This window comes from Panthera leo, chromosome F2 (assembly GCF_018350215.1).
Source record: "Panthera leo isolate Ple1 chromosome F2, P.leo_Ple1_pat1.1, whole genome shotgun sequence".
NCBI lineage: Eukaryota > Metazoa > Chordata > Mammalia > Carnivora > Felidae > Panthera > Panthera leo.
The window spans coordinates 45,715,530-45,737,795 of record NC_056695.1 but is presented as its reverse complement, the minus strand read 5'-3'; the positions used below and the strand labels follow the sequence as shown (position 1 = coordinate 45,737,795).

General features: G+C 37.5%; 1 protein-coding gene across 1 annotated transcript in view; it reads right to left on the bottom strand.

Moving 5' to 3' along the window:
• VPS13B (vacuolar protein sorting 13 homolog B) overlaps positions 1 to 22,266 on the bottom strand; it is a 795,867-nt gene that overhangs the window by 149,552 nt on the left and 624,049 nt on the right. The window contains 1 exon segment of the mRNA XM_042923372.1: positions 13,845 to 14,240. Coding sequence (XP_042779306.1) covers positions 13,845 to 14,240 — 396 coding nt within the window.

The window sequence follows — 22,266 nt, the reverse complement described above, 5'->3', positions numbered from 1 at the left end:
ATCACTTTGACGTGGTCAAAATCAAAGAAAAAGAACTAAGACAGATATAAAGGACAACTTCATGGGAGCAAAGGTAATTACCAAAGAAAAGACTATCAAAAGAAAGGGCTAATATTTACCTCTAGGAGTCTCGTTAAGAATGGGCTTGACATTTTGTCTGGAGTGTATAGATGAATGAGATTACTTTTCTCACTCTATAACAGCTTTCACTTATACACAGGTATTTTTAAGCATATGATAAAAATCTCTGTAGAACTTGATTTAAACAGAATTTGGATCTTACTAGATATTTCTACTATGTAGGAACTACTTCAAAATACTGCTATTGTACTGTCTAAATTAGTTGCTGAGGTTTTGCCTAAAATATCTAGTACTGGGATGACAAAATCTGCATCATCATATCTTATGTATATTCCTCAGAAAGTGCCTATCTCTTCTCAAAGAAGAACTTAAGTAGGATTGATGGAAGGTTCTTCTTAATTCCCCTAAGTTATACGATTAGAAGTATTTATTGACTGGGGTGAGGAAGGATGTGAGAAAAATTCTGAACTTGAATTATTACAAACAAATATCGAAATGTTGACAGCTTAAACACATGAACACGTCACTGCTGTCCTACAAATCCTATTCTTTTTTGCTTGGGTAGGGAGAATAGGATACTTAGAATTCTCGGGAGAACAGAGATAAAGGTAGGGACTGTAACCTCAGGAAAATGGCCCAGAAGTCGGAAGCCAATGGTCAGGCCAATGTTTGGGAGCCTGCAATAAGGGGAAAGAAAGCCAGTCAGACTCAGGTGAGCAGTGAGGAGGCAGGAGGAGACCATGTACCTGAGATACAGAGACCTTGCAGTTGAGGCAGGTGTAGCTTTAGTTCAGCAATAGCAGAATCTAGGACTGCTTTTCCAGAATGTAGGCTAGTAGAGATGGAAACTTGCCATACTTTTTGATTTTCATGTTTGATACTCTCTGGAGTTTGATTTGGCTCAGGGCTGAGCATGGATTTCAATGAAAATCAATGAGATACACTAATAATACTTTCAGGAAAGTAACCTTTCCTCTTGCTCCCTGGTTTTGAAGTTAACAAAACGAAGGTGCCTGAGCTGCTGGCAGCCACCGTGTGGGGTCTGAGGCTGCAGCTGTGTAACACAGAAGGGAGATCTAATGGACTCTGCCATGACTAAGGACAGCACTGGGCCCAAGCTTTTCACCTATGAGACTGCTGAAATCAGCTTAGGTTGGGTTTTCTGTCACTTATAACTCAGAGCATCCCAACTGATATACGTTCTCTAACTAAAGGGATTGCCAAGGATAATCCATAGTCTTCTATTTTTCCTCCCACCCTCAATCTCTTATTCCAGTGAATTTCTCTACTCTTATGGTTTTACGAACAATTTCTTATGACAGTATTAAAAACCACGCCTAATTTCTTAAGCAAGTGTTACTCCCATGCTTCTATCTACTTGTAAGGTTTTTGGATATACAGGATCACCTCCACCTTGATATTTATGCATGCATGCATTCATTATTCAACAAACATTCACTGGTTATCTACCGTATACTGGCTATACAAAGGTAAAATAAATAATTTGCAATTTTCTTTCATGTCAGATTTTTCCTCAGCAATTTCACAGCCTCACGTTCTGAGATCTCAGGAAGTACTAGAGGGGATGAAACAACCAAAAACATTGTAGTATTGACTGTTAAGCAAGCGAACTGTTGAAAAACATGGGACACTTCCCCATTATCGTACAAATCTTTTTTTGTTGTTTTTTTTTTACTTTTTATTCTCCTTTGTGCTGTCAATTCTTTCACTCTGATCAAGTATTTGCTTGCTAGGTCGCTCTTCATTCTGTTCTTTTCCCTTTCATTCTTTTCCTCACTAGTCTACTCCTCACTCTATTCTTACACCTTTGTAATCCTTTCACAGTGTGTACTTGCCTCTGTATCAGGTCTACCAGCAATGATGATGGACTTGTTTAAACACACAGGTGGCGCTGAGAATTTAAGATGCTTATGCTGGCAGTGAGGACACAGAACAGGCACTGTCTAAAGGCATTAAGAAAACACACGACCGGAGACACAAAATGTGCCCTGCCTGGTCCCTTCTGTCCCTGTCTGTTCTTTTGTGCCATACACCTACAAGGAGATGAGGTGTGGTTCATACCTGAGGCTTATGCAGCTGATTTAACTCATACACATGTACCCATTTGCCCACTACACTGGCTATACAGTTTGTTGTGGCTTTGCTCCTCAATGAGGGGTTCCAGTGATCTGTGGTACCACAGAAAGGTTCATCCACAAGCACCAGCTTTTAAGTTTAAAATAGAATCTCTGGGGGCGCCTGGGTGGCTCATCATTTAAGTGTCCAACTTCAGCTCAGGTCATGATCTCATGGCTCATGGGTTCGAGCCCCACATCAGGCTCTGTGCTGACAGCTCAGAGCCTAGAGCCTGGAGCCTGCTTCAGATTCCATGTGTCCCTCTCTTTCTGCCCCTCCCCTGCTCGCACTCTGTCTTTGTCTCTCTCTCTCAAAAATAAATAAACATTAAAAAAATTTTTTAAATAGAATCTGTTTCCTTTTGAACATTTCCTGCTACATTTTTAAAAAGCTACAACAAAATAATAGAAAAACATGTTAGTTCAAGTGGTTTTAATCTTGGCGTAAATGACCAGTAATAAGAAATTATGATGATCACTTAATAAAGAGTGGTGATGAATTTCACAAAGGGTCATTTATAAATGGTAAGCCAAACTTTACACTTTTACCACAAAATATGAAAATAATCCCTGGGACTCATGACAGGGTTATTAATTTTCCTTTTCCCTTTCTTTCACTCAGCGAGAAGCCAGCCTATGGGACACCATCCCCTCCTCTTTGTTTTTTCATCAGGAAGTATGTTAAATACCTTCCTTGGGATAAAGTGAATCTTGTCTTATATATCACCACACACATGATCCCAGAACCACAGAGAATACTCAGAGCTCATGTAAACTGGATACTTACACATTTTAAATCTGGTATAAATGGCTAGAGAAATTGAGTTCAGGAATGCTAACTATTCTTCTTCTTAGAGAACTAATGCATTGTTGGACAAAATGATTGCATATAAAACTATAAAGTGCTATCTTCTTAGCACTGAAAAGGCTGAATGGTTTTGTGACGGTTCACCTGTGTGTGTGTGTGCGTGCACGTGTCTGTGCACATATTGCAAATAGGACAAAATGTTTACATTTGTCCAAGCTGGTAAATCTATAGGTGTTTGATGTGTTATCCTTTAGATTTTCTGAACTGTTAATTTTTCCCCTGGATTTCCAGAAACAGTATGGAGAGTAGAAAAAAATTAAAGAAATATACTGTGAAAGTCTAGATTTTAAATGGTCACTTACACTTTGAAAGCATGAATATTATTAAAGTTACTTAATCATTTATCAGGTCATTTTTAAAATCCTTTAATTTTGAAATAATTTTAGGCTTTTAGCAAAGTTGATCTCGTTCACTCAGCTTCCCTTAAAGTTAACAATGTATGTAAACTATAGTACAATTATCAAAAGCCAGTAAATTAACCTCAGTACTATTAATTTATAGAGCTTATTTGAATTTCACATTTCTCCCCTCATGTCCTTTTCCTGTTCCAGGATCCATTTAAGGACCCCACACTGCACTGAGCGATTGTGTGATTAGGTCATTTTGACCCAGTATATAACCTCTTCTACCTCCTTCCATTCAACAGCATGCTTTTCTGCCTGATTATTCCATTGGCCTCTTTCAAAAGTCTGTGTTTGTATTTTTAATTTCAGCTCTAACAAACCCACGGCAGATATTTAATTAAACTAAATGAGGTGTAACAACACTGAGAAGTAATTTCAGAAACAACTGGTATGATAAACAAATAATCTTGCTTGCTTCGCATCCTGACATACTTTTCACTGAGTGTAAAAACTTAGTTCAAGGAACAAGTAGTTTCATGACCTTTCAAATACTCCTTCACAAGACTAATAAATGCAAACCACTTGTTTTGGAGAATGTTTACAAGATGCTGCCAGCCCTACGTCGTCAGTCTCTACTAGACACTTGGTAAGGCTCCTATTCTTTACATGCTGACTATGCAAAACGCAGTCTAAATCAATGCTTCTGTGTGTCATGAGAAAGAATACTCAGTGAAGACATGTGCTAGCAAGACATATCCAGGTATTTTTTTATACAGCTGGAAATAATCTAAGGCTACTAGAAAATCAGCAAGCATGGGTTAGATACATCTATAGGTCAATTTGCATAATAGTGAAGCATCAGGGTGCCTCAAAAGGTGAGGAAGAAAAAAAATTTATAAAGATCTATAAAGAGATGATCCGTAAAGAGATGACCATAAGTAACTAGATGACCAGAAAAAGATTTTATAAGTATGGTGCATAAAGAGATGATTAGGACACTTCTCATTTCCAGTTCCTTCAACTAATGATGCTGAAGTACATAAAAATGGCATTTGGGTATTTTAACCATGAAAAAAACCCCTTGTTTATCCCCGTTAATCAGAATATGTAAGCTGATCGGATTGTACTTAATTACCTCCTATTTTGTAATATGCCTACATATTTGTACCTACTAATATAGTAAACTAAAATATAGAGTAAGATTAACGTATGGATCAAAACATAACAAAGTTGTCAGAGAACTACATGGATACTGATGTTTATGTTCAAAGGGATGCTGGTGCTCTCAAAATTACTAAAAAGCCTAGCCACCAAAAAAAGAGCCCAACTGGTCATTTCTAACATGCATCCCATCCCATCTGATAACTTCTCCTGGGTGGGATTTCCAATCCCCAGGTACTCTCACCCAGTCACTCACCAGTGAGTAAAAGCTGACACCCCCCACTCTAACCCAAACCTCTTCTTTTAGCCATAATAAAATGACAAGAAGCAGAAACATGATTTTTTTTTTTTCTTGCACGTAAAGAAAAAGGGAATCACTCATCAAAGGTGAAACTGTCTACTGAATTGGCTATTTATACTTGCCCTTTGTCTGGGAAAAGTATTTTTTGAGAAATGTTTTAGAACTCTTAGGTTCTAGAAAAAAACTAAAAACACCGAAGAGTAATGGATGATACACTTTGCCTCTTCCTTCTTCTCCAACCTGCCGCCATGCTCACTGTTTTCACAGTAGTGTCAGTTTGTTAGAAAAATAAAACTTGATTGGACCATGTGGCTCTGTTTTTTGTTTTGTTTTTTTTTCTTCAGCAGACTGGCAGATCTGTGCATATTGGAAAGTATATGACAACCTTCTTCCAGAGGAAAGAACAACAATAAATACATACTTCAAAAGTTTCTTAGAGGAATACAGTAGCTGGTTAATTTAATTACATGAGGAAACTGCTGTGATTTTTTTTTTTTAAGTAAGTTGCATGGATGGAAGAACTGGTATAAACTTAATCAAACAGTGTTGAAAGCAAAATGACTTGCTTAATAATTTACTACAATGGTTTAGAGATTGGTCTTGATCTGCATAATTCGGGTGTTTTAAGACTAGTATAACTGATGACCGAAAGCCAGGATACATGGTATAGCCCCCATTCCACCTCAGAATATCCTTGGGCAAATCACTTAATCTTTCACCCTTAACTCAAGGAGGGAGTTAGGACTAGCTCAGTGGGCCTCAACCCAGGGTTCTTTGACCCTGAGGGAGTTCCACATAGTAATGGGGGTTCATGAGGTATTTTCAGTATTTCAAAGGGCCCGAAAGAAATCCTGGATCTATCCAAAACAGGCTCGGGAATGTACGAAAATTTTTCTTTTTGGTTACAGTCATATCAAGTTGATACAGTTACGTGAGCTATCTAATCCTAAATGCAATGTGTTTGGATCATGAGGTCTATGAGAGAAAAGGGAAAAGAGGGTTCTTGATAAAGAAAAGGATGATCTTTGGGGTGCCTGGGTGGCTCAGTTGGTTGAGCGTCCAACTTCAGCTCAGGTCATGATCTCACAGCTCCTAAGTTTGAGCCCCGTGTCAGGCTCTGTGCTGACAGCTCAGAGCCTGGAGCCTGCTTCAGATTCTCTGTCTCCCTCTCTCCCTGACCTTCCCCTGCTGGAACTCTCTCTCTCTTAAAAGTAAATAAACATTAAAAAAAAAAAGGATGATCTTTAATATAATTTTAAACTAATACATTTCATGATCTATGACTTTAGTATTCCTGTGGTGTGGGGAGAAGGAAGGGAAAGAAGATACAAAAAAACCCAATATTTATAGAGGAATTAAATAAATTTGTGCCAAGAAATGTGTAGGGTACTCTGAGTTAATTATTTCACCTAATCCTTTCAAGAGGCCTGTGAATTAAGTATTTTTGCCTTCGTTTTGGAAATGAGCTGTGTTGTAACTTTTACCACGATCAACTGCCAGTAAGTAGCAGGGCTAGGATTCAGATTCTGTCTGCCTCCTTCCAGCACCAGGTTGCTCTATAAAAACTACTGCTATTAGTTAGCTCTTAGTAATTTCATTTTTCCAACTGGCAATAGGGTTGTGAATAAATGCTTTTTCCTGTCCTTAGCTGTCTTTCACGGCCTCAGTATGTTATGCCAACATAGCCTACAGGTCCAGAGAAGCCCAGCCAGAGAGCAAAAGAACCTCTAAGATGTGTCCTTAGTCACTCATCACTGACGAGGTTGCTTTGCCAGAAACTTTCCTAGCAAATAGCCTACTCATGGCTTATGTGGATGAGAGGGCAATTTGCTGTGACCACAGGCAAAAATAAATGCTGTCACAGATTCAGTGGAGTGGGGGAAAGACATTAATGCTAATCTTTTTCCACAGTCCTAGCACTGAGGGTTGTGACAGTTCTTGTCCATTTCACCTAATAGTGACCTATAAGGGGCTATCATTAGGATACAGAGGAGAAGCTATTAAGATCTCCAGGACTTAATTACCAGCTAAGACTGGAAACTTTCTTCTCTAAAAGCACTTCGCAGTGAGATATCTTTATGTCAACTGATAGCATTTTTGTTATCTCAAAATGTAGCTAAAACTAGAGAATCATTCTTTACCGTACCTTTGTTAAAACTCTTTGGAGAAGAAATAAAAAGGATTTTTTTTCTACAGTACTTAAGATACAAAAAGTCCACTGCAATGGGACACAATTGTAAAATATATAACCTAAGGCCAACGGTTTTCTAGTTGTCTAGATTAAGTTTGGAATTTGGTAACTAAAAACAATAGAAGAAATGGACCAATTTAGCTCGAGACAGGACTGAAGGTGGATATACTTGGAAGAGTATAATTGTACTGGATTTCTCATTAGAAGGAGCAGAGTCCTAGGAAGACTTCACATTCCCCAAGAGAACCACATTTACACAATTAACAATTCTTTTGTTGGAAAAAAAGCTTTCATTATTGCATGTGGACACATGTGGGCTGCGTAAAAATATAAAAGATGTGTAACACACAGTAAACACAAAGTAATGATCTTAAACAGGCCAAATCCTTGAACTCGTCATTAATAAATGTCTCTCCTGCATTCAGCTACCCGGGTTGCTGGGAGCCTGTTTTCTTCAAGTACTTCAAACACTGAAATCCAGGAACATTTATTATTTTAATCCATTACAGGCAGTGCTTGATTTAACTTTATTGGTTGTGGTGGTGGTAGTGGTTATAAGTGGGGGTACAGCAATGTTCTTTTACACATCATTTCAAAAGGGCTTAATTATATTTTATAGTTTGGGCCAGGAATTCTGCTTGTTTTTTGTCTAACAAGGTTCAAATGGAGTTCAGGTCGATGATGAATCAGAAGAAAAAGTCAGAGATGGTTATCTCTCTGAGATGAGCTCATCTCCCTCTACGAAAGGCTGGGCAGGTACATCATGTTCACCACACCACAGCACATGGCAGTGCTCAGCATCCGAAGGTGGCTGCTTATTAGATGGGTTTTAACACATTAGAAATTCAACCCAGTGGTTATCTTCTTAATTTCTAAAGTTACTCTCCTATGTATTTTAAAGGCTTCCCACTGGAATCCAAAGCAGCTATAGTAACCACATAGCACTAAAACAAAAAATGTACACGAAGAACAATAATCACCTAAAAGACATTTAAAAAAACGCACACACCTTTTAAAACAGAAAAATTTAAGTATCCCAAGAGAAAGACCTAGAAAACTGCATTAATATAATTTGGTTAAACAAAAGAGTAAGTAACCGTGGTAAACATCTGAACAACATTTATCTCCCAGTGGGTTTTTTCTTTTAAAAAAACAGAAGACATGCTTAATTTTTTACCTCTCTTTTTGAGGGTGTGAAAAAAAGATCTAAGATAACAATATTAATATTGCCTATGATTGTCCTAAACTCTAGTTAATCATACACTATGGTAATGATTCTGACAAGGAGCATAACATTTGTATGGTGGGATTTCTTCTCCACTGCATGTGATTTCTAAGAAGAGGACGAGAGAATTACTCTCCAAGAGAGTATCTTATACATTTAGGGTTTTTATTTCCCACCATATTAGAGAAATAATATGACACATTATTGAAAAAAATCTGTGAGAATTTTACTTTTGCTAACTTATTTCTTGTCCAATTTTTAGAACTTCCTATTCTACTTCTTTTGAATGTCTCAACAGTCCATCAGTATATACAGAAAAATATCTCTGTTGAAAAAAATCAGTAATCGATATAGGTAATTTAAGAGTGAAACAAGAGGGATACGCCAGTTCATCAGTAGCAACTTTGAACCTTGTTATAAAGTAATAAGAGGGAATCTGACCAGGATTAATAGTGGTACTCAGTTCTGAGATGAGGGGTGTCATGTTTCAGGGACTCTAGGCCATCTGTTCTGCCTGCCTACGTTTTACTTCTGCAAAACTATAAACGCACCTCTACCTCAGGGACTATAGAAAGGCATTAGAATTCTTCTGCTTTTCATTATCACAAGATTCAGTAACTCATTTCATTGTCAAGATAATCCCCTTTTACTCTTTCTTTTGCGCTTGCGGGGTATGCCAAAATGACAAATAAAATCCCAGATGTTACAGACCCAATGAGGTCTCCACCTTTCCTTGAGTGTTGGGTTTAAGCTACTTGGGACATAGTGTCAAAAATGACAGGACCCTGATGCCCACACCCAATATTCATTAAGGTTTGTTAGTGATTTGTATAGCTGTCTACAAGCTGTACTCCTACTTCAGTCCTCAGTGGTGGCTTGAAAACTAAGTTTGTCCTCTGACTTTCACTGTCAAGGAATTCATTTCCTATTGTTCAGGCATCGGAAAGAGAAGCTGTTTCTTTCTAAAAGTAACAAAAGTCTTTGGGGTGTTGTAAATGGCTTGCTATTGCAACATATTATTTTAGGTAGTCATATCTAATTTAACGTTTTATTTCCCCTTAGGCTTACTTGCATTTCTGCAGCATCCAACGCTACGACAACGCCTTAAGAGATTTTCCTCAGGAGATCCAGTTAACCATGGAATGAAAAGCTGGAACTCCACTTTGTATCAATTAATGACTGGGTTTCACTTTTCAATACATAAAAAGGAACTTTAGGTTCTTTGCATTTGGTTGGTCCTGAATTCAGTGAACAAAAGAAGAGGCATTTGTGTACGTGAAAGATAATGTGGTTATGCTTTCTTCCTCTCCACTCTTGTTTATACACAAAGACAGTACATCTGGATGGCAGAGACTGGGGTAGTGAAAGTTATTTGAACTACAGCTCTTTGACCAAAAGGGGTTCAACTCATTGCTTTCTGCTGTGGATGAAAAGTCCCCTAAGTGCCTATGGAAGGAGGATCCTTGCAACTTTTCCCCAGTTCAGACTAAAATGCAAACCACGGTGGCCTCACTTAGGCTCTTCCCCCAACCCTCTGTGCCATCTAGCTTGTTCATACCCTATTTCCCTTTTCCTTATTTACATGGAAGTTGCTAATCCAAGTGTCCCTGAGCAAGAGCAAGGCAGCCTAAAGGACAGCTATTTCACAGCCTGAATTGTGTACCCTTGTTTGCCAAAATCTAAGGAGTGCTGCCCTAATAGAGCCATAATTTACTCTGACAAGGGGAGCTAAAGTCTGCAGCTCACTCCCCACCCGGCCTGTGGAAAGTGCAGCACTACGTTCACAATTTATAGCTATATACTTATGGTTTCTCCAAAATGACATACTTCAAACGGCAAAAAGATTGTGTGTTGTGTGTGTAGGTAGGGGGAAGGGGATTATTTTTTAAAAGAACACACTGTAGAATGGGATGGATTTAATGGATAGCAAAAGAAATACTATCAGCCTTAAAATGTTTCAGAAAATAAGATATAATCTCTAAATGAGATTCACTGTTATTTTTTTTTTCAATATTATATACCAACTTAAAAAAAAATCTAAGCGTTACATCTACTAAAATCAGAACTTTAGGGCCCTTTTACCAAAGACATATGGAAGAACATAAGTACTCCAGCAGAAATATGGGTTAGGTTATTTTAAGTCAGTGTTACACCAGCATCTGCAGAGTAGAATTAAGAAAAAAATCAAGTCCCTTGAAACTCATAGTTTAGCGTCACAGGATAGGACAGAAGGCTAAGAAAAACTTGCAGATTTCCTTTTTTTTTTTTTTTTAAGTTGAAAATATTTAACCATTTCATTTTGTTTCAAATGATGAAAACATTTCAGTAAATAATTTGTACATATTTTGTTGCAAAAGCCAGTAAATGAACACGAGAGTGGTTCTCGATTTAAGTGTTATTATCAATGTCTTGGGAAGAAGATTAATTTTCCCCTGTCAGGCTTTTATCATTCCCTTTCCCTATACTCTTCTTTTAAACTTAGGATGGTTTAGATGATAAAAAATACAATCATTAGATGAACTCAAATATTTTTTTGTACCTTACAGACTATAACACATTCCCCATTGTGTTTCTCTAAATATTACTTAGAACATAAGATTCCTCTGGCATTACAAGTCTATTTCAGCTCCTAAATTAAAACTCATCTGGAAAGGACCGTTTTACCCTGTTTATATAACATTGTCACATAAAGAGTGTTAAAAAAAATATTTCACTAAAAATAGCTTGCGTAAGTTAGGGATTAGAGTAGTTTCTGCTGCTATAATTGTTCCTTTGTAGTTTTTTCCATGATGTTTTTGCAGTGTTTTTGACTGTGTTTATTAAAGTCAGCACATCAAAAAGGATCAAAGAGAAAGTGAGTGAGAACCAAAGAAACCCCAAGTGTGTTGTCTCATTGGGGAGTTATGCAGATTCGCATAAACAAGTGCAAATTGTTGAGGTTTTAATGAAAATTTTCTACAATTATTTTATCTTAAGTCATTCTATACAATAACATCTGTACAGCAGATGGCTATACTGTACCCAGGCAATGCTCCCTTTTCTTTCTCTGTTTAATAGTACATCTGAGATGACTACTTTTGTCACTGTGCTCAATTTGGTTCAGCAAATAATGTGAAAAGTGCAGCTGCTGCAGATGGTCACAATAGTTATATAAACTGTAAAATCAAAGACACAGTTAAGTATTTCTGTATTAGATTCAAACTATAAAACTCTGACATTAACTCTGTTGAGCTCAAAGATACACTATAAAAACAGTTTAGTTCAGTGCAGAACGATGTCGCTTGCAGAATATGAAAAGAAATAGAACTACTGGTAAAAGGGGATTTTTTTTTTTTTTTTGTGAGGGATACTTTTTACCACTCATCAAAAATATGCCTTGAACACAGATTTGAGTATATTTCATCCAGGTTGCAAAGCATGAATTTTTAAGATATTCAATATAATGAAATTAATGTTCAAAGCTTAAATTATATTTGACTTAAAAAGTTTTGCTTAGCTAAAAAATCAATTTTTGACAAATATGTAATAGTCTCTCAATTATAATTTCTCAGAAATCATCCATCAGCAATAACTAGAACTTACCCCAATTTTATTTAATTGTAATTAATTATTTGGCTTTGTTATCTTCTTAAACTGTTGAGCATGCCACTACATTGAGGAGAATGTAGGGAAAACAGATTCGGTGTTAGTTATGTTCTCATAATAAAATTGTTCCTGTTAAATAGCTAACTTCAATTTGATTTGATTTATTGACACAAGTAACTACTTTAGAACGTTTGTCGACATTACACGTTAGACTTGTATAAAGTATATCTTTGTAGGAGCTATAGTTTCTAATTCTGTGTTTAACTACACTGAAGTCCATGATTGTAAAAGGGATAGGGGTAGGTAGTTTTTCTGGTATGAGGGGGAAAAACAAGTTACAAAAGCAGAGTGAGGCTACTATCTTGTAGAGCTAAGTGAGAGGATTTTAACTACATTTTAGAGATGTTTACTGAGGACAAACACCATTAAAACTGGGTAAAATGAGTAGAAAATGAATAAAACAAGAAATGAGGATGAAAACAGAAAAGGACCTAGAATTGAGTATAGTCCATTTAAATTCTTTTCCTCTGTCTGAATGCTAACCTTTCCCTACTATGATTAAGGTACAACTGGAAAGGCGTGGGAACGGGCCCAACCTTGTCTGGCTTGCAATTTATTTGTGGATAAATCAGGCATTGTAGCCTCCAGTGTTTCATAGTCGTTCATGTCCCATGGACCTTACATTTTTCATTTCTAACTTTTAAGACAATAAAAAAAATACAGTGCTTTTAGCTGGCTTGGTCACAAATATTTCTGGTGAGAAAGAAATAAATCATCTACTTTTTGGCCTAAAATTTGTACTTCTCCACCATAAAACTTTCCCTTTATCTCTTAAACTACTGTGCCCAAAATGGCTATGTGGAACTAAGTTCCAGTGAGTCTCCAGCTGCCACTTAACTACTTCTTAGGAAGCAACTAAGTTGCATATAGTTTCAGGATTTACTTTATCCCCTTTAACCCCAATTCTTTCCTGCAAATTAAAGTGCAAAGAAATGTTTCCCTTTTGCTACTTTTACTTTCAAAGTAAAATTTCTGGCACTGTGCCCTGAACTCCCACAGTAGCTAGCAGGTTCTGTGATTGAAAAGTGTTACTTCCTACCTGTACCTTGTCTTTCCTCTTCCCCTCCTCCCACTCCTTCTGCCTACACTTTTTGATTCAGTGTGAAAGAGCACATAGCACTTCAGTCATGGTAGCAAAAGAAGAAAACGTAGATGTCACTGCCCGTTAATTCCTCAACTCTCCACCCATCAACGACATCCAGTTTGCAGAGTGCGTGCCACTCTTTGCTAGGTGAGGCACTGAAGCACAGCCTTTTCTCTGCCAGGTATTGCTGGCACCATCAATGGTATTGTCCTTGCAAAGTTGAGCCTTGGCGTCTATTACTACGCTTTGTGCAGCACACCTGCCACCAGAACAATTCTTCTCTTTTTAAATAAAGTGTGACCAGTGACCTAACACAGTCCATCAGAATCACCTGTAGAGCTTTTGGAATAGGTTTCTGGGCTCCATGCCCAGGGTTTTTGATTCAGTAGGTCGGGGGTAGGGTCTGAACACCGGCATTTCTAACAGGTTCCCAGGTGATGCTGATGCTGTTGGTTCTGAGACGACACTTTGGGAACCACTGCTCTAAGGGTTAACAAAACCTGATACTCCACCGTTCCATTACCACTATTCAAGGTAAAAAGAAATTTAGAAATGGATGGCTTTGGTTTTGTAGGCCTTTGTAGGAATATGCCTGAAGAGACGGATACAACTTTAATTCAGGGTGTTAAAATATTTAGGTTCGAAGGATTTGTTATAAAATTATCTGTTAAAATAAGGTCACAGACCAGAAATGTCTCTATTTGTAGTGGTCCTTCAAACTTTTAACCTCTATGAATCTTCAAAATTATGCACTTTCAGATGTTAACAAATCATATTATCATTCCCCTCTCCCCCTTTCTGTGACTTACCAGGTACTTTTTGTGCTGCTTTGACATTAAGGCTTCCACTGAGGGTTGATAAAGATGCTAACAGGCATGGTTTATTAGGATGGGGAACAGTTTCCATGGAGATCACAATCTGAGTAGTATGGACAGTAATTTTTTGAAAGCAAGAAATAGTTCTCCACAGGTTTTCTTGAAATGGAATCTTTTGTGCTCCAACACCATGAACTTTAGGTTTAGACAACTTTCCACGGTAACACTTGGAGGCTGGAAACTCATCCTTATTCAACATGGTTTCCAATGGGGCTGAGGTCTCTTTGCTGTGTACACTTCTTATCTTCTTTAAAAAATGGTTTATCTGATCCAGCTTGGTAAAACTCAGATTGGCTTTCAAAGGCTTTGATATATCCAAGTTGATATCTGCTACAGAATTAAAAAAGATAAGAAAATTGTTGAAGTTCTGTCATTGAATATAAGCCCTTCCTTCCCTGGCAAGCTCCTATTTAAGTTTCCCTGCACTTGCACAGCAGACTCATTAGGATGCCAGATGTTATCATTTTTTTACTCATCACTTAACTATTCTTTCCATGTAGTTACTCAAAGGAACACTTTCCCGGGACTACTTACATGCCTACCTTCCTGTTTCAGTCCATGTGACTGTTCCTGATAGACTGAAGGCCACCCATGGACATCTACTTCTGCCCTCTCACTCTGAGGCAAAATTAAGCAGCTATTTCAGTTTGTTACTGGAACTGGTGTTCTTTCTTCCAAGGTAAAAGGACACCTCCTAGTAACTGGCACAATGCTTGACACAAATATCAGTATTAAAAAATTTCTGTCCAGGGGCGCCTGAGAAGCTCAGTAGGTTAAGTGTCCAACTTCAGCTCATTTCATGATCTCATGGTTTGTGAGTTGGAGCCCCGCATCAGGCTCTGTACTGACAGCTCAAAGCCCGGAGCCTGTTTTGGATTCTCTGTCTCCCTCTCTCCCCTCCCCTCCTCCCCCGTCTCTCTCTGTCTCTCTCATAAAATAAACATTAAAAAAAAAAAAAAAAAACACAACTAACTGAAGTAGACTTTCCTTCTCTGATTGAGTATATGAAGAAAAAGTTTGTTTCCCCTTTGTGACCTGCTGCAAACCAGAAGAGTCCCTTTACATCTTTCCCTACATTCTGCATTCTAAAAAATTTAAACACCCCATCGAATGAAGCAAGTGTAGACTGAGATCTCCTAAAACCTACAGTCCATTTTATATGTACCATACACCAGATGTTGTCCTTATTTGCTGCTTAGTTACCTCATACTAAAACTAACTAGCTTTAATTTTCTGGTTTTGCTTTCTTCTTACTTCTGTTTTCATTATCAGTCGAGACATAAGACTATAAGCACCGTGAAGGCAGAACACATCATACATCATTATACATAGTGCCTGGCACGCTGTGTCTTGCCTATGAGCTTGACTTAACCTAACAAGTGTTCTTTTCACTGGAGACTGGGGATGTAATATAAGATACAAACCCAGATGAAGCTACTGGCAAGATCGTTAAGCAGATCAAGTTAATTTCTATACTTTTCTTCATAAGGAGGACCTCTTCTCACCTTCCTCAGCTTACAGTTTTCTCCTGGCCACCCAGGTTCCCTCAGGGTGCCATCCTTTTTAAGTGTGCCTTCCCATGTGTTTCTTTTAATCAGGCCCAGCAAAACTCTGAGAGTCCTGCTTCTAACTAGTTGTCCACTGGAAAGGATCAGATATCTAACTCGCCCTTTGCAATACTAAAATGTCCCCTGCTCCGCTATTTTTTTTAAACAGAAATAACACCCTAACTTAAATGAATCATTTTTTCACCTCCTATTGACATGTTAACTCACACACCATACAGTTTACCTAGAGTGTACAATTCAATGGTTTCTTAGTAAACTCACAGGAGTGTGCAATTATTGCCTGTCTACTTCCAGAACATTATCATCACCACACACAAAATAATCCCAGCCCACTTAGCAGTCCCTCTCACCCATCCCCCACCTCCAGCTTCAGGCAACCACTAATCTAACTTCTGTCGCCACAGATTTGCCTATTCTGGACATTTCACATAAACGGAATTATATAATGTCTTGCCTTGTGGGCCTGGTTTCTGTCAGTTAGCATAGCAAAAGATTTTAAGGTTCGTTAATGTTGAAATATGTATCATTAGTACTTTATTCCTTTTTGTAACTGAATAATACTCCATCATATGGATAGACCCCATTTTGTTCATCCACTATCAGTTAATGGACATTTGAGTTGTTTCTACTTTTTGGCTATTATAAATAATGCTGCTGTGAACATTCAAATTTTTATGTGATCATATTTTCAATTCTCTTAGGTATCTACCTAGGAGTGGGATTTCTGGGTTCTATTTGGTTACAGTCATCTTAGTGGGTATATAGTGGTAGCCCATTGTGATTCTGATTTGTATTTCCCTAACACTGAATGATATTGAGCACTTTTTCATATGTTTATTGGCCATTTGTATATATATTCTTGGGGAAATGTTTATTCACATGTTTTGTCATTTCAAAATTGAGTTGTCTTTTTATTATTGAATTATACGAGTTCTTTGTATATTCTGGATACAAGTCCCTATCAAATAGAGGATTTGCAAATATTTTCTCCCATTCTGTGGATTTTTTCAGTTTTTTTTATGCTATCATCTGTAGCACAGAAGACTTTAATTTTTGTGAATTTCAATTTATTATTTTGATTATGCTTTCAAGAAACCATTGCTAACCCAATGTCATGAAGACTGACACTTACATTTTATTTTACAAGTTTTTTAGCTTTACCTCTTACATTTAGGCCTGTGATTGTCCTTGCATTAACTTTTGAGTACTGTGTGAGGTAGGGGTTCAACTTCTTCCTTCTACTTGGGAGTTTCCGGTTATACCAGCACCACTTGTTGAAAGGCATTATTTTAGATTTGTAGGTTTGGGGGTACTGAAAGAAGCTGGTGGGTAAATACTTTAGGAAAACTGGATGGTTCGAATGACCCATACATTTATTTGCTCTGCCTACCCTTTACATGGGCTTCCAAATTCCATGGCCTCACAGAAAATAATACTACCTTTTGCCACAATGAAAAAAAGAGGACAATCTTAATAGATGAAAGCACCAACAGGAAACCAAAACAAAGCTATAGCAGAAAGAAGACTCAAATGTTGGGGCCAGAAGCTATCTGCTTTTGTCTGGATTCGTAATATGCATACCTAAGCGAAGGGTCTGAAGTGTTCTTTCTGCAGCTCTAGACACAATTTAGTGATCCATTCAGGAAGTTGCCCAATATCCACCTAAACCAACTGCAAAGCCTAAGGGATCTATTTTCCCTGTCTGTAGACTGTCAAGTCACTGGTGGAATGCTATGTATGAGTTGCTGACTACTACCTTGATATGGATCCTACTGTGGTCCCAGTGACTGTTTACATCTGTGGTTATTACCTTATCTTTTGGGACTTAGTCCTTGAGTCACTTCCTCCAGGAAATCCTTCTTGACCCCTGTGGCCAAGTAAGATGCTGCTCATGCAATGCTTCCAGAATACCCTGTGCATCGTGACTCATCAGGCACCTCTTTATATTATTTTTATAGTTACCTTCTTACGTATCTGTCACAGTCCAGTGAACTGTGAGCTCCTGGAGAGTAAGGGCTGTCCTACATCTTAATATTCTGAGTGTCTAAACTACTGTCCAGTCCACAGTGAGTACTAAATGTGTATTTAATGATATAATGAAGGAAAAAATGAATGAATCTTTCCTTTCTACTGAACTCCCATAGTCTCATCCTTTTATCCAAAACAATCCATTAACTCCTCGTGGGTGTGCTATATTCCTTGTTGCATTTAATGGCTCTATAATCTACCAAGTGGCTCAAATCAGAAATCGGACTTTTTGACTCATTTCATGTCCTCTTTTCCTGGTCCAAATCTACTCAATGATTAAGTTCAACTTCCAAAATATTGCTTGAAACCAATCTCCTTCTCTCCAGCATTCCAGCCACTCCCCATTTTTTTTTCCCTCCATGGTTTTGATATTGTTCAGCTATTATAAAGCCGCCTAAATGATCTGTCTAGACAATTCCTGTTAATCCAGTCTCCAGAGTAATTTCCAAATGATTTGTTTCAAATGTGATCCTGATTGGCTCACTCCTGTTTAAAACTTTAAGGGTTCTTCTTTACCTATGGTACAAAAGACCACGCTCCTTAGAATGGAAAAAAAAAAAAAAATCCCTGCCTTTCTTTATCTGCAGCCATTCTCCCCCTTGCACATTAAGGTTCCAGAAATATCACAGAGTTTATAAAGCCCACTTCCTCCAGCTCCTGCTATGTTATATCACTAGGCCTTTGCTCAGATTGGTCCTTTGTCTACTGTACTCTTTCTCTGCCTAATGCCTAATCTTCAGGATAGCGCTCAGCATTTTCTGCAAAAAGTTGATCCACAAAACTGGCCTTGCACAAGTATCTTTTTATGAGATTATATCTTCCACCAATGAAGAAGTTCCTCGAGTGCCTACTTTTCATCATTAATATGTAGCACTGGGCCTTCCACTCAGCACAAAGTACGTTTGGTCTAATCATGCTGGACCACTGCCAAACATTCTAATCTGGTTCTGTGGTAGGCAGAATTCTAAAGATGACTCCCCTGCCCAAGATGTCTCTCCCCGGGTTATTAAATCAAATGCTACTTTAGGTACGGTTGTGCTGTGAAGGGATTTTATACATGTGATAAAAAGACTAGCTCAGTTGAATTTAAAACACAGAAATTATCTGGCAGGCCTAGATATATAAACCCTTTAATATATAAACCCTATATATGAAGGAGGCAGAAAGGGAAGTCAGAGAGATTTGAAGCATGAGAAGGGCTCTATTATATGTCATTGCTGCTTTGAGGATGATGGGGGTCAGGTGAAAAGGAATGAGCGGCCCTAGAACTGAGGGAAACCCTGGCCCACAGCTAACAAGTAATTAGGTACCTCAATCCTACAACCACAAGGAACCGGATTATGTGAACAACTACAATGAGTTTCTTCTCTGGAGCTCCCAGATTAAAGCCCAGTCCAACTGACATCTTGATTTTAGCCCTGTGACATTCTAAGCAGAGAATCCAGCAGAACACACATGGACTTCTGACCTACAGGATTATGAGATAATAAATTTACGTTGCTGCATGCCACCACATTTGTAGTTAATTTATTATCCATTAACAGAAAAGTAACACAAATTCCACATGTATATTTAGTTACACAACATTTCCAGTTTCTAATGGGAGTATAAATTAAGTTTCAAGGCCTAGGAATGTTTGCCTCGGCTTCTTTTTTATCTTTTCTCTCAAAGCAAAAATATCTAATATACCTTGTTCTTCATTAGTTGCCAGTTCCCTTTCTTTAAAAATTATTTAAGGATTCCAGGAAAGATAGAATCCTGTCCCTCTCACTCTAAGCAGATCCAGAAGCTGGAGAGAATGCAGTTATAAAACTTACATAGAGTAGCAATTTGAGGATGCTGTGAAGTAAATGCTAACAGGAAGACTGGAAAAGATGACTAGATTGGAAAATACCATCAAAATAGAAATGAGTTTGTAATTTTCCTTCCTGTATCCCCCAGCCTGGACTCAAGGTAGTCCAAAGTGAGCGTGAGGTGTGGAAAGAGGGAATACTAGGAGAAATCCTCTGTTTCTGGCTTTAGGAAGTGAGAAGAGAATTCTTAGTGCTCGCAAGAGGGTCTATGAAAATCCTTCTTTTCATCTTCGTTTTCTTCATTTTCTTGTGCCACAGAAAACAGAAGAGGAGAGAACACTACTCAATTCATTTTTATGAAACCATCATTATTGATACCGAAACCAGACAAAGACAGTAAAACTAACCTTAAGAACAGAGACATAAAAATTCTCAAAAAAAAAAAAAATTAGGAATCACATCCAGCAATACATAAAACTAATAACATACCATGACCAAGAGGGTTTATGCTAAGAGTACATGGTTGGCTCAATATTAGAAAATCAAAGTAATGATGTTGGGCAACTGGATGGCTCAGTCGGTTGAGCAGCCAACTTTGGTTCAGGCCATGGTCTCGCAGTTCATGAGTCTGAACCCCACATCAGGCTGCACTGACAGCACAGAGGCTGCTTGGATCCTCTGTCTCCCTCTCTCTCTCTCAAAAAATAAATAACCATTAAAAAACCCCACAACAAAGTAGTGATGTTAACAGTTAAAACCAAACAAGCAAAAAGATGATATGGAAAATGTTTTGAAAAATTCAATATCCATTTATAAGAACTCTTAAGAAACTATCAGTAGAGGGGAACTTCCTTAATCTGATAAAGTTCATAGGTGAAAACCTACACCTAACATCATATTTAGTCATGAAGGGTCAAATGCTTTTACCCTAAGATCAGAAACAAGGCAAGGATATCCATTTATACTACTTATACTCAACATAATATTAAACATCCTACCCAAGAGCAATAAGAAAGAGAAATAAAAATAAAGATTGGAAGGGAAAAAATGTCTCCACAGATGACATGATTGTTCACGTAGAAAACTCCATGGAATATATAGAAAAAATTCCTAGAATTTATAAGTGAATTTGGCAAGATTTTAGAATACAAGATTACCACATAAAAACCAATTCAGTTTCTACAAACTAGCTATGTGAGGTTGGAATAAATTTTTTTTAAAAAATTACATTTATTATAGTTCTAAATAAAATAAGTACTTAAGTATGAATCTAATAAAATACATACAGTATCTATATGCTGAACACTACAAAATGCTAATGAAATACCAAGAAAGATTTAAGTAAATAGAGACACATACTGTATATATATTCATGGCCTGGAAGACTCAACATAGTAAAGATGTCAATCTTCTCCCAACTGATTTATAGATTTGAAACAATTCCAATCAAAGTCTCATTAGTACTTATTCAGATACAGAAAAGCTGATTATAAAATTTATACAGGAGAGCAAAGTAACTAGAATACCAAAAACACTTTTGAAAAAGAAGAGTAATATTGGAGGACTTACAACATTTTAAGACTTAGCATGAAGCCACTGTGATCAAGACAGTATAGTCTTGGAGAAGGGATATACACATATATCAGTGGAAGAAAACAAAAATAGAGTCCAAAAAAATGTCAAACGATTTTTGGAAAAGGTGCAAAGGCAATTCAACGAAGTAGAATAGTTTTATTAAAAAACGGTGCTGGACATCCACATGCGGGGGGGGGGGGGGGGAGGGGGGAAGGGCCTGAACCCAATTTTATACCATACACAAAATTAACTCAAAATGGATCGCATGTCATGGATCTAAATACAAAATATAAAATTAAATCAAGTTTTTAGATGAAAACATAGGAGAAAAATCTTCCCAGTCCTGGAGTTAGGCAAGGTTCTTATATATAGTACCAAAAAAATTATATTCGTTAAAAAAATTATAAATTGGACTTCACTGCTAAAAACTTTTGCTCTGTAAAAAGTTTTTATTAAGAGACTAAAAAGAACAAGCTATGTACTGGGAGAAAGTTGCTTATCTGACAATAGATTTATATCCAGAATATAATAAAGAACTTTCAAAATTCAATAATAAGGAACAAACAGCCTAATTTTACAATTGGCACAAGGTCTGAATAGACACTTCACCAAAGACGTTGCATGAATGGCAGATAAGCACATACAAAGATGTCCAACATCATTAGTCATTAGAAAAGTATAAATTGGGGCGCCTGGGTAGCTCAGTCGGTTAAGCGGCCGACTTCAGCTCAGGTCACGATCTCGCGGTCCGTGAGTTCGAGCCCCGTGTCGGGCTCTGGGCTGATGGCTTAGAGCCTGGAGCCTGCTTCCAATTCTGTGTCTCCCTCTCTCTCTGCCCCTCCCCTGTTCATGCTCTGTCTCTCTCTGTCTCAAAAATAAATAAAAAACGTTAAAAAAAATTAAAAAAAAAGAAAAGTATAAATTAATTTTAGAATGACTAAAATAAAAAAAATACTGACAATATAGAGTGCTGTAGAGAAGCTGGAGCTAGTGGAATTCTCCTGCATTGCTAGTGGGAGTGCCAAAGGACACATCCACTCCGGAAAACATTTTAGCAGTTTCATATAAAATTTATATGACCTAGCAATCTCACACGTAGGTATTTATCATAAAGGAATGAAAACTTATGTTCACACAACTTACACACAAATGTTTAAAGTAGTTCTATTCATAATCACCAAAATTGGAAACAACTTAGGTGTGATTCAATGGATGAATTATTAAACTATAGGACCCCCACATAATGGAATGCTACTCAGCAATAAAAAGGAATATGCTATTGTTACATGCAACATCTTGGTTGAGCCTCAAGTGAAAGTGAAAGAAGCCAGTCTGAAAAGGCTACATGCTACAGGATTCCATTTGTAGGACATTCTCAAAAAGGCAAAACAA